The sequence below is a fragment of the Mustelus asterias genome, chromosome 9 (genome assembly GCF_964213995.1).
Source record: "Mustelus asterias chromosome 9, sMusAst1.hap1.1, whole genome shotgun sequence".
Classification (NCBI taxonomy): Eukaryota; Metazoa; Chordata; class Chondrichthyes; order Carcharhiniformes; family Triakidae; genus Mustelus; species Mustelus asterias.
In genome coordinates, this window is record NC_135809.1 from 945,705 (window position 1) to 959,449 (window position 13,745).

A 13,745-nucleotide genomic window follows, 5' to 3' on the forward strand; every position below is an offset into this window, starting at 1 on the left:
AGCAACTTCTCAATGTTTTGGCAATTATTTTTTAAAATCTGCGTGATTCACCTAATTAAAAAGATGGCCTTTGCATCTTCATTCATTGCTTGGCTGCCTCCCCAACTGGACTGTAAACTAATCCTTGTATTGATGCAGAAGCATCCTGCTCTGTCATTCAGTATCTTTCGTTGCCACTGTTTCAAGGGGAGGCGATGGTCTCGTGGTATTAATTCAGAAACTCAGCTAATGTTCTGAGGACTCGAATCCTGCCGCAGCAATTGGTGGAATTTGAATTCAATAAAAAATATCTGGAATTAAGAATCTACTGATGACCATGAAACCCTTGTCGGAAAAACCCATCTGGTTCACTGATGCCCTTTAGGGAAGGAAATCTGCCATCCTTACCTGGTCTGGCCTACATGTGTCATAGAGTCATAGAGGTTTACAGCATGGAAAAAGGCCTTTCGGCCCAACTTGTCCATGCTGCCCTTTTTTAAAAAAAAATCCCTAAGCTAATCCCAATTGCCTGCATTTGGCCCATATCCCTCTCTACCCATCTTACCCATGTAACTGTCCAAATGCTTTTTAAAAGACAAAAATGTACCCGCCTCTACTACTACCTCTGGCAGCTTGTTCCAGACACTCACCACCCTCTGTGAAAAAATTGCTTTTCTGGACACTTTTGTATCTCTCCCCTCTCACCTTAAACCTATGCCCTCTAGTTTTAGGCTCCCCTCCCTTTGGGAAAAGATATTGACTGTCCAGCTGATCTGTGCCCCTCATTATTTTATAGACCTCATTATTTTATAGACCTCTATAAGGTCACCCCTCAGCCTCCTATGCTCCAGTGAAAAAAGTCCCAGTCTATCCAGCCTCTCCTTATAACTCAATCCATCAAGTCCCGGTAGCATCCTAGTAAATCTTTCCTGCACTCTTTCCAGTTTAATAATATCTTTTCTATAATCGGGTGACCAGAATTGCACACAGTATTCCAAGTGTGGCCTTACCAATGTCTTGTACAACTTCAACAAGACGTCCCAACTCCTGTATTCAATGTTCTGACCGATGAAACCAAGCATGCCAAATGCCTCCTTCACCACTTTGTCCACCTATCCACTTTCAAGGAGCTATGAACACGTACCCCGAGATCTCTTTGTTCTGTTACTCTCCCCAACGCCCTACCATTAACTGAGTAAGTCCTGCCCTGATTCAATCTACCAAAATGCATCACCTCGCATTTGTCTAAATTGAACTCCATCTGCCATTCGTCAGCCCACTGGCCCAATTGATCAAGATCCCGTTGTAATTGGAGATAACTTTTTTCACTGTCCACGATGCCACCAATCTTGGTGTCATCTGCAAACTTACTAACCATGCCTCCTATATTCTCATCCAAGTCATTAATATAAATGACAAATTAACAGTGGACCCAGCACTGATCCCTGAGGCACACCGCTGGTCACAGGCCTCCAGTTTGAAAAACAAGTCTCTACAACCACCCTTTGGCTTCTGTCAAGAAGCCAATTTTGTATCCATTTAGATACCTCACCCTGGATCCCATGAGATTTAATCTTATGCAACAACCTACCATGCGGTACCTTGTCAAAGGCCTTGTTAAAGTCCATGTAGACAACATCAACTACACTGCCCTCATCTACCTTCTTGGTTACTCCTTCAAAAAAACTCAATTAAATTTGTGAGACATGATTTTCCACTCACAAAGCCATGCTGACTGTCCCTAATCAGTCCTTGTGCCCCATAATGCCTGTAGATCCTATGTCTCAAAATACCTTCCAACAATTTACCCACCACACATGTGAGGCTCACTGGCCTGTAGTTCCCAGGCTTTTCCCTGCAGCCCTTTTTAAACAAAGGCACAACATTTGCCACTCTCCAATCTTCAGGCACCTCACCCGTGACTATCAATGATTCAAATATCTCGGCTAGGGGACCCGCAATTTCCTCCCCAGCCTCCCACAATGTCCTGGGATACACTTCTTCAGGTCCTGGGGATTTATCTACTTTGATGCGCTTGAAGACTTCCAGCACCACCTCCTCTGTAATATGTGACTCCAGATCCACAGCAAAGTGGTTGACTCTGAACTGCTCTTTGAAATGGTCTAGCAAGCCACTCAGTTCAAGGAAAATGAGGGATGGGCAATGAATGCTGGCCTTGCCAGTGACGCCCACATCCCATGAACAAATTTTAAAAAACATAAAGGTGAGGTTCCATCTGCCTCTATTGCAGCATTCGAAGAAGAGTGGGGGAGTTTTTCCCCATGTTTATCCGTCAACCAACATAACTAAAAAAGCAAATTCCTGCAGTTGCTGGAACCTGAAACAAAAACAGAAAGTGCTGGAAAATCTCAGCAGGTCTGACAGTGTTTGTGGAGAGAGAAAAGAGCCAATGTTTCGAGTCTGTCAGAGCTAAAAGAAAATGCGTTGTCCAATCATTATCACATTAATGTTTGTGGGATCTTCGTGTGCACAAATTAGTGACACATTTCCAGTATTGCCACAGTGCCTGCAGCTCAAAAACATCCCATTGACAGTTTAATCTGAGAAGCAAAGGTGTCACCCTCACACTGGCTTCTTGCTGGAATGCCAATCTTTCTGAAAGGTCTTGTATTGGAATAGTGCAGCAGATTTTCTCATAAGCTCCTCGAATGTTTGGTCTGTGAATGTTCGAAGGGGCTATGAAATTATTGAGCGTTTTCATTCGTGAGAATCACGAGCATTGATGAAATAGTCCAGAAAGAGATTCTACAGCCCAACAGGACCATGCCAGGTTCTGTGCTCCGCATGAACCTGCTCCCATCCCCTGTTCATCTATTTTCAGCATATCTTTCTAGTCCTTTCTTGTGTGTTTATCGAACACAGGTCTGTGATCAACAATCCTGTTAGTTAATTAAAGTTTTGTGCTTTAATAAATTTTATAACTTGCACGTTCCAGTTGGGTTAGAGGATCTTCCTGTTGTAACATGAAGTTCTTTCAGTCAGCAATCTCTCTTACCTTGGGTATATGTGTCGACATGATGTGGAGATGCCGGCGTTGGACTGGGGTAAATATAGTAAGAGTTTTAACAACACCAGGTTAAAGTCCAACAGGTTTATTTGGTAGCAAATGCCATTTGCTACCAAATAATGACATTTGCTGCCAAATAAACCTGTTGGACTTTAACCTGGTGTTGTTAAAACTCTTAAGATATGTGTGGAGCCAGAGGAAATGGGTGAGGTATTAAATGAGTACTTTGCATCAGTATTCACCAAAGAGAAGGACTTGGTGGATGATGAGTCTGGGAAAGGATGTGTAGATAGTTTGAGTTATGTTGACATCAAAAAGGAAGAGGTATTGGGGTTCCTGAGAAACATCAAGGTAGACAAGTCTCCAGGGCCTGATGGGATATACCCAAGAATACTGAGAGAAGCAAGAGAGGAAATTGCTGGGGCCTTACGCGAAATCTTTGTATCCTCACTGGCTACAGGGGAGGTCCCAGAGGATTGGAGAATAGCCAATGTTGTTTCTTTGTTAAAGAAGGGTAGCAAGAATAATCCAGGTAATTCCAGGCCGGTGAGCCTTACATCAGTGGTAGGGAAATTATTGGAGAGGATTCTTCGAGACAGGATTTATTCCCACTTGGAAATAAGTGGACGTATTAGTGAGAGGCAACATGGTTTTGTGAAAGGGAGGTCGTGTCTCACGAACTTGATCGAGTTTTTCGAGGAAGTGACGAAGATGATTGATGAGGGTAGGGCAGTGGATGTTGGCTACATTGACTTCAGTAAGACCTTTGACAAGGTCCCTCATGGCAGACTGGTGCAGAAGGTGAAGTCGCATGGGATCAGAGGTGATCTGGCAAGGTGGATACAAAACTGGCTCGGTCAAAGAACCATCAGACCATCAGAGGATACAGCAGGATATAGATCAGTTGGAGACTTGCGCGGAGAGATGGCAGATGGAGTTTAATCCGGACAAATGTGAGGTAATGCATTTTGGAAGGTCTAATACAGATAGGAAATATACAGTAAATGGCAGAACCCTTAAGAGTATTGATAGGCAAAGGGATCTGGGTGTACCAGGTACACAGGTCACTGAAAGTGACAATGCAGGCAAGACTGTTCTCTTCCTGTGGGGGAGCACTTCAGCAGTCACGGGCATTCAGCCTTGGATCTTCAGGTAAGCGTTCTCCAAGGCGGCCTTTACGACACACGACAGTGCAGAGTCGCTGAGCAGAAACTGATAGCCAAGTTCCGCACACATGAGGACGGCCTAAACCGGGATGTTGGATTTATGTCACATTATCAGTAACCCCCACAGCTTGCCTCCTGGACTTGCAGAATTCCACAAGCTGTTGTGTCTGGAGACAATACACATCTCTTTAACCTGTGTTTAATGCTCCCTCCACCCACATTGTCTGTACATTTAAGACCTGGCTGGCTGTAGAGATTTGCATTCTAATCAGTATTCTGTAATTTGATTTCTGTGTCTGTGTACTGTTTGAGAACAGATATCCACTCCATCTGACGAAGGAGCTGTGCTCCGAAAGCTTATGGTATTTGCTACCAAATAAACCTGTTGGACTTTAACCTGGTGTTGTGAGACTTCTTACTCGGTCAAAGAAGACAGAGGGTAGCAGTGGAAGGGTGCATTTCTGAATGGAGGGCTGTGACAAGTGGTGTTCCTCAGGGATCAGTGCTGGGACCTTTGCTGTTTGTAATATATATAAATGATTTGGAGGAAAATGTAATTGGATTGATTAGTAAGTTTGCAGACGACACAAAGTTTGGTGGATTTGCGGATAGCGATGAGGACCATCAGAGGATACAGCAGGATATAGATCAGTTGGAGACTTGCGCGGAGAGATGGCAGATGGAGTTTAATCCGGACAAATGTGAGGTAATGCATTTTGGAAGGTCTAATACAGATAGGAAATATACAGTAAATGGCAGAACCCTTAAGAGTATTGATAGGCAAAGGGATCTGGGTGTACAGGTACACAGGGCACTGAAAGTGACAATGCAGGTGGAGAAGGTAGTCAAGAAGGCATATGGCATGCTTGCCTTCATCGGCCGGGGTATTGAGTTTAAAAATTGGCAAGTCACGTTGACGCTTTATAGAACCTTAGTGAGGCCGCACTTGGAATATAGTGTTCAATTCTGGTTGCCACACTACCAGAAGGAAGTGGAGGCTTTGGAGAGGGTACAGAAAAGATTTACCAAGATGTTGCCTGGTATGGAGGGCATTAGCTATGAGGAGAGGTTGGAGAAACTTGGTTTGTTCTCACTGGAGTGACGGAGGTTGAGGGGAGACCTGATAGAAGTCTACAAGATTATGAGAGGCATGGACAGACTGGATAGTCAGAAGGTTTTTCCCAGGATGGAAGAGTCAATTACTCGGCGGCACAGGTTTAAGTGCGAGGGGCAAGGTTTAAAAGAGATGTACGAGGCAGATTTTTTACACAGAAAGTGGTGGATGCCAGGAACTTGTTGCCGGGGGAAGTAGTGGAAGCGGATACGGTCGTGACTTTTAAGGGGCGTCTTGACAAGTACATGAATGAGATGGAAATAGAGGGATATGTACCTCCTGCAGAGGTTGCTGTGGCAGGATTGTGTGGTGTCGTGGTCACTGTTCTCCTGAAGGCTGGGTAGTTTGCTGCGGACAATAGTCTGTTTGAGGTTGTGCGGTTGTTTGAAGGCAAGAAGTGGGGGTGTGGGGATGGCCTTGGCGAGATGTCTGTCTTCATCAATGTCAATGCCTTCAACATGTCATTGATGAAGACGAACATCTCGCCAAGGCCACCCCCACACCCCCGCTTCTTGCCTTCCACCAGGTACACAGTACATACTCTTGCGACTCGGCCAACGTTGTTGACCTGATACGCTGCAGGAAAGGATGTCCCGAGGCATGGTACATTGGGGAGACCATGCAGACGCTACGACAGCGGATGAATGAACACCGCTCGACAATCACCAGGCAAGAGTGTTCTCTTCCTGTTGGGGAGCACTTCAGCGGTCACGGGCATTCGGCCTCTGATCTTCGGGTAAGCGTTCTGCAAGGCGGCCTTTACGACACATGACAGTGCAGAGTCGCTGAGCAGAGACTGATAGCCAAGTTCCGCACACATGAGGACGGCCTCAACCGGGATCTTGGGTTCATGTCACACGATCTGTAACCCCCATGACTTGCCTGGACTTGCAAATTCCCACTAACTGTCCTGTCTGGAGACAATACACATCTCTTTAACCTGTGCTTAACCCTCTCTCCACTCACATTGTCTGTACCTTTGAGACTTGATTACCTGTAAAGACTCGCATTCCAACCATTATTTTGTAAATTGAGTTTGTGTCTTTATATGCCCTGTTTGTGAACAGAACTCCCACTCACCTGATGAAGGGGCAGCACTCCGAAAGCTAGTGGCTTTTGCTACCAAATAAACCTGTTGGACTTAAACCTGGTGTTGTGAGACTCCTGTACATCCTCAACTTGGGTAGCGCCACCTGTGTTAGCTGTGGCTTTAACTGCCTCTGCTGTATGCTCCACCCTAAACTCTTCCCTTCTCCCTCTTCCTCTGAGATGCTGCTTAATTAAAACCTATCTTTTTAACCAAGCATTTGGTCATCTGTCCTAATGTTGTCTCCTCTGACTCTGATTCAGTTTTAGTCTGATTACCTTTCTGTGAAGTATCCTCTGACATTTTACAACTTTAAAAGGTGCTGTATATATCAAAGTTGTTGTTGAACTGGTTCAGCTGTCGGATTATGTGTCATGACTAAATAGTTTGAAGTTCAAGCGTTGAGCGAGACATTACTTATTTTTGCTGTTGTATTTATTTTTGTATTACAGACAATAGTGGAACTTGCTGAATCTGGGCACTTGGATCTTAGTATATTTTGCAGCACTTGTTTGGTAAGATACAACCTGCTTTTTCATTTAGTTTTTCTGTTTCATTCTTCAGTTGCTTTTCTCCACCCTAGCCTAAGATGCTCACTGGGGTCTTAAACTAAGCTGGACTAGGATGTCATGCAGTTTGCAAAAGTGTAACTGCTTTATCAGTTGTGTCATCGAAATAAATAATTACATTGCTGATAACTCAAGTTTTTACATATTTTGTTTAATTCTGATATTTTAAATTGGATGGAGCTATTACAAGGGGGCATAACTATAGGGTTCATGGTGGGAGATATAGGAAGGATATCAGAGGTAGGTTCTTTACGCAGAGAGTGGTTGGGATGTGGAATGGACTGCCTGCAGTGATAGTGGAGTCAGACACTTTAGGAACATTTAAACATAGAACAGTACAGTACAGCACAGAACAGGCCCTTCGGCCCACGATGTTGTGCCGAGCTTTATCTGAAACCAAGATCAAGCTATCCCACTCCCTATCATCCTGGTGTGCTCCATGTGCCTATCCAATAACCGCTTAAATGTTCCTAAAGTGTCTGACTCCACTATCACTGCAGGCAGTCCATTCCACACCCCAACCACACTCTGCGTAAAGAACCTACCTCTGATATCCTTCCTATATCTCCCACCATGAACCCTATAGATATGCCCCCTTGTAATAGCTCCATCCACCCGAGGAAATGGTCTTTGAACGTTCACTTTATCTATCCCCTTCATCATTTTATAAACCTCTATTAAGTCTCCCCTCAGCCTCCTCCGCTCCAGAGAGAACAGCCCTAGCTCCCTCAACCTTTCCTCATAAGACCTACCCTCCAAACCAGGCAGCATCCTGGTAAATCTCCTCTGCACTCTTTCCAGCGCTTCCACATCCTTCTTATAGTGAGTTGACCAGAACTGCACACAATATTCCAAATGTGGTCTCACCAAGGTCCTGTACAGTTGCAGCATAACCCCACGGCTCTTAAACTCCAACCCCCTGTTCATAAAAGCTAACACACTATAGGCCTTCTTCACAGCTCTATCCACTTGAGTGGCAACCTTTAGAGATCTGTGGATATGGACCCCAAGATCTCTCTGTTCCTCCACAGTCTTCAGAACCCTATCTTTGACCCTGTAATCCACATTTAAATTAGTCCTACCAAAATGAATCACCTCACATTTATCCGGGTTAAACTCCATTTGCCATTTTTCAGCCCAGCTTTGCATCCTATCTATGTCTCTTTGCAGCCGACAACAGCCCTCCACCTCATCCACTACTCCACCAATCTTGGTGTCATCAGCAAATTTACTGATCCACCCTTCAGCCCCCTCCTCTAAGTCATTAATAAAAATCACAATGAGCAGAGGACCAAGCACTGATCCCTGTGGCACTCCGCTAGCAACCTGCCTCCAATCTGAAAATTTTCCATCCCCCACCACCCTCTGTCTTCGATCAGACAGCCAGTTACCTATCCAATCGGCCAACTTTCCCTCTATCCCACACCTCCTCACTTTCATCATAAGCCGACCATGGGGGACCTTTAAGCGGTTATTGGATAGGCACATGGAGCACACCAGGATGATAGGGAGTGGGATAGCTTGATCTTGGTTTCAGATAAAACTTGGCACAACATCGTGGGCCGAAGGGCCTGTTCTGTGCTGTACTGTTCTATGTTCTACTGTTCTATGTTATGTTCTTAAATGGGAAATCAGCTGCATATTAAATGTGTGTGTTTAAATTGAAACATTTTAATCTATTACACATAGAGCGAGATAACTAGCTGATCCTCATCAGATCAGATATGAGTGTCAGAGAAAATACTGTGGATGCTGGAAATCTTAAAATAAATTGTGTAATTGGCTTGGGCTCTATTCATGTACTCGTGCCCTGTTCCAAACCAGTGCTTCCCTTCTGAGGATGCTTTCACTATTGTGCCCAAGGCTTGGGTTGTTTGCTCAATCTTCAAGGCACAAAGATTGGGGCAAAGGACAGTGCATACGGCAACAACATAGTGGCTATGTTACTATACTAAACTAGAGGCCCTGACTAAATGCTCCAGAGTCAAGATATCACAAGTTCAGATCCCAGCATGGCATCTAGAGGAATTTAAATTCCGGCAATTAACAAACACGGAAACATAGAAAAGAGGAGCAGGAGTAGGCCATTCGGCCCTTCGAGCCTGCTCCACCATTCAGTATGATCATGGCTGATCCTCTATCTCAATGGCACATTACCACGCTCTCCCCTTTGATGCCTATAGAGTCGAGAAATCTACCTATTTCCTCAAATTTACTGAGTGACTTTGCCTCTACAAACTTCTATGGTAGAAGATGCCACTTTCTGCGTGAAGAGGTTTCTCTCATCTCAGTCCTATGTGGCCTAAATCTGGAATAAAAAGCTACTCCATGCAATGGTGATCATAAACCTAACGGACTGCTATAAAAACCCATCAGTTTCATGAATGTCCTTCAGAGTACATTAGAACATTACAGCGCAGTACAGGCCCTTCGGCCCTCAATGTTGCGCCGAACAGAGTAACCAATCTAAAGTCCCTCTAATCTACACTATTCCAATATCATCCATATGTTTATCCAATAACCATTTGAATGCTCTTAATGTTGACGAGTCCACTACTGCTGCAGGCAGGGCATTCCACGCCCTTACTACTCTCTGAGTAAAGAACCTACCTCTAACATCTGTCCTGTATCTCTCGCCCCCTCAATTTAAAGCTATGTCCCCTCGTGCTAGCCATCACCATCCGAGGAAAAAGGCTCTCACTATCCACCCTATCTAATCCTCTGATCATCTTGGATGCCTCTATTAAGTCACCTCTTAACCTTCTCTCTAACGAAAACAACCTCAAGCCCCTCAGCCTTTCCTCATACGATTTTCCCACCATACCAGGCAACATCCTGGTAAATCTCCTCTGCACCCTTTCCAACACTTCCACATCTTTCTTATAATACGGCGACCAGAACTGTACGCAATACTCCAAATGCGGCCGCACCAGAGTTTTGTACAGTTGCAGCATGACCTCCTGGCTCCGAAACTCAATCCCTCCGCCAATAAAAGCTAACACACCGTACGCCTTCTTAACAACCCTATCAACCTGGGTGCCAACTTTCAGGGATCTATGCACATGGACACCCAGATCCCTTTGTTCATCCACACGACCAAGTATCTTACCATTAGCCCAGTACTCTGTATTCCTGTTCCTCCTTCCAAAGTGAATCACCTCACACTTTTCCGCATTAAACTCCATTTGCCACCTCTCAGCCCAGCTCTGCAGCTTATCTTTGTCCCTCTGTAACCTGCCACTTCCCTCCGCACTGTCTACAACTCCACCGACTTTAGTGTCATCCGCAAATTTTTAATCCATCCTTCCACGCCCTCATCCAGGTCATTAATAAAAATGACAAACAGCAGTGGCCCCAAAACAGATCCTTGCGGTACACCACTCGTAACTGAACTCCAGGATGAATATTTCCCATCAACCACCACCCTCTGTTTTCTTACAGCTAGCCAATTCCTGATCCAAACCACTAAATCACCCTCAATCCCATGGGTCCGTATTTTCTGCAAAAGCTTACCATGGGGAACCTTATCAAACGCTTTGCTGAAATCCATATACACCACATCAACCGCTTTACCCTCATCCACCTCTTTGGTCACCTTCTCAAAGAACTCAATAAGGTTTGTGAGGCACGACCTACCCTTCACAAAACCGCGCTGACTATCCCTAATCAAATTATTCCTTTCTAGGTGATTATAAATCCTATCTCTTCTAATCCTTTCCAATACTTTGCCCACAACAGAAGTAAGGCTCACCGGTCTATAATTACCAGGGTTGTCCCTACTCCCCTTCTTGAACAAGGGGACAACATTTACTATCCTCCAGTCTTCTGGCACTGTTCCTGTAGACAATGACGACACATAGATCAAAGCCAAAGGGTCTGCAATCTCCTCTCTAGCCTCCCAGAGAATCCTAGGATAAATCCCATCCGGCCCAGGGGACTTATCTATTTTTACCCTTTCCAGAATTGCTAACACCACCTCCTTATGAACATCAATCCCATCCAATCCAACAGCCTGCATCTCAGTACTCCCCTCGACAGCACTGTCCCTCTCCAGTGTGAATACTGAGGAAAAATATTCATTTAGTGCCTCTCCTATCTCTTCAGACTCCACGCACAACTTCCCACTCCTGTCCTTGACTGGCCCTCATCTTACCCTAGTCATTCTTTTACTCCTGACATACCTATAGAAAGCTTTAGGGTTTTCCTTGATCCTACCTGCCAAAGACTTCTCATGTCCCCTCCTTGCTCTTCTTAACTCTTTCTTGAGGTCCTTCCTGGCTAACTTGTAACTCTCAAGTACCCTAACTGAGCCTTCACGTCTCATCTTAACATAAGTCTCCTTCTTCCTCTTCACAAGAGATTCAACCTCCTTAGTAAACCACGGTTCCCTCACATGTCTGCTTCCTCCCTGCCTGACAGGTACATATTTATCAAGGACGCGTAGTAGCTGTTCCTTGAACAAGTTCCACATTAAGAAATCTGCTGCTTTTACCCACCTGGCCTATACGTATCACCAGGCACGTAACAATTGGGCTGACTCTTAAATGGTCAAGCATGCCACTGAGATGCAGCCAAGAAGATGGTTCATCAGCACCTTCTCGAAGAGCAAAGAAAAGATGGGCTAAAAATGCCGGCCTTATCGTCAACACCCACGCCCCATAAACTAATCTTTCAAAATCCCAAAAAACCCATCAGCATCTGGGATTGATGACCGTACACACCCGATGGGTGCAAAAACATTCAACTGTGCATACTCTATTTCAAAGTGTTATTGTGTTTCCTGATCAGATCCAGAAACCAGTTCGGTCCAAGCATTGTGCTGTGTGCAACAGATGCATCGCCAAGTTCGATCATCACTGTCCTTGGGTTGGTAACTGTGTGGGTAAGTCTCCGCATTATACTGATCCTAAAGCATTTCGGAGAACATAGAGAGCGCTAAGACCAGTGGACTGACCAAAGGTGAAGCAAAAGTAGGGTTATGTAGATGCACACCACAAAAACAGCCATTTAGTCATGTGGTGTTTAAAAGCCTCCTCCCACAATATTTAAAGTTAAAGTTTATTTATTAGTCACAAGTAGACTTAGATTAACGCTGCAATGAAGTTACTGTGAAATTCCCCCAGTCTCCACACATTCGGCACCTGTTCGGGTACAAAGAACAAAGAAAATTACAGCACAGGAACAGGCCTTCGGCTCTCCAAGCCTGCACCGACCATACTGCCCGACTGAACTAAAACCCCCTACCCTTCCGGGGATGATATCCCTCTATTCCCATCCTATTCATGTATTTGTCCAGACGCCCCTTAAACGTCAATACCGTATCCGTTTCCATTACCTCCCCCGGCAACGGGTTCCAGGCACCCACTACTCTCTGCATAAAAAATCTGCCTCGTACATCTCCTTTAAACCTTGCCCCTTGCACCATAAACCTGTGCCCCCTAGTAATTGACTCTTCCATCCTGGGAAAAACCTTCTGACTATCCACTCTGTCCATGCCTCTCAAAATCTTGTAGACTTCTATCAGGTCGCCACTCAACCTCCGTCATTCCAGTGAGAACAAACCAGGTTTCTCCAACCTCTCCTCATAGCTAATGCCCTCCATACCAGACAACATCCTGGTAAATCTTTTCTGTACCCTCTCCAAAGCCTCCACATCCTTCTGGTAGTGTGGCGACCAGAATTGAACACTATATTCCAAGAGCGGCCTCACTAAGGTTCTATAAAGCGTCAACATGACTTGCCAATTTTTAAACTCAATTCCCCGGCTGATGAAGGCAAGCATGCCGTATGCCTTCTTGACTACCTTCTCCACCTCCATTGTCCCTTTCAGTGACCTGTGTACCTGTACACCCAGATCCCTCTGCCTATCAATACTCTTAAGGGTTCTGCCATTTACTGTATATTTCCTATCTGTATTAGACCTTCCAAAATGCATTACCTCACATTTGTCTGGATTAAACTCTATCTGCCATCTCTCCGCCCAAGTCTCCAACTGATCTATATCCTGCTGTATCCTCTGATGGTCCTCATCGCTATCTGCAAATCCACCAACTGCTGTGTCATCCGCAAACTGAGGGAGAATTTAGCACGACGAATGCACCTAACCTGCATGTCTTTCAGACTCTGGGAGGTAACCGGAGCACCCGGAGGAAACCAACGCAGACACGAGGAGAATGTGCAGACTCCGCACAGACAGTAACCCAAGCCGGGAATCGAACCCGGGTCCCTGGCGCTGTGAGGCAGCAGTGCTAACCACTGTGCCACTCCAGTTTTCCCCAAAACATATCAGCAACACTTGTCTAAATTTCTCCCTCGTGCTTACCAAATTTTCCCTTGAATCCATCTATAACATTCACCTCAATCGCTGCCAGTGAATTTCCCTGAATTTCTTACTGCATTTATTAGGATTAGATTTATTTAATATCTTGCTTTTGAGTTGTGGTCATAAACATAAAATACTTAAGAATTGCTGAAAAAAGACATTTTGTTGAACCTTTCCTTTTTTTATTGACAATGTTTTATTGGTTATCATTAGACTTTTAATTCTAGATTTTTATTGAAGTCAAATTTGCCCTGGTGGGATTTGAACCCGGGTCCCCAGAGTATTACCCTGGGTCTCTGGATTACTAATCCAGTGACAATACCACTACGCCACCGCTTCCCTTTCCTTCATGAATCAGGAAAGTCACAAGAATACCAAAGTCGAGGAAAACAACAACCATACTGTACAAGAAGAATGTTTTTAAAATTCATTCATGGGACATGGACATTGCTGGCTCGGGCAATATCATTGCCCATCCCT

General features: G+C 44.8%; 1 protein-coding gene across 1 annotated transcript in view; it reads left to right on the forward strand.

Annotated features, from left to right (window-relative positions):
- The window catches only part of zdhhc17 (zDHHC palmitoyltransferase 17), a 158,570-nt gene that overhangs the window by 127,892 nt on the left and 16,933 nt on the right, over positions 1-13,745 (forward strand). The window contains exons 12-13 of the mRNA XM_078219497.1: positions 6,827-6,889; positions 11,732-11,825. Coding sequence (XP_078075623.1) covers positions 6,827-6,889; positions 11,732-11,825 — 157 coding nt within the window. The remainder of the gene's footprint in view (positions 1-6,826; positions 6,890-11,731; positions 11,826-13,745) is intronic.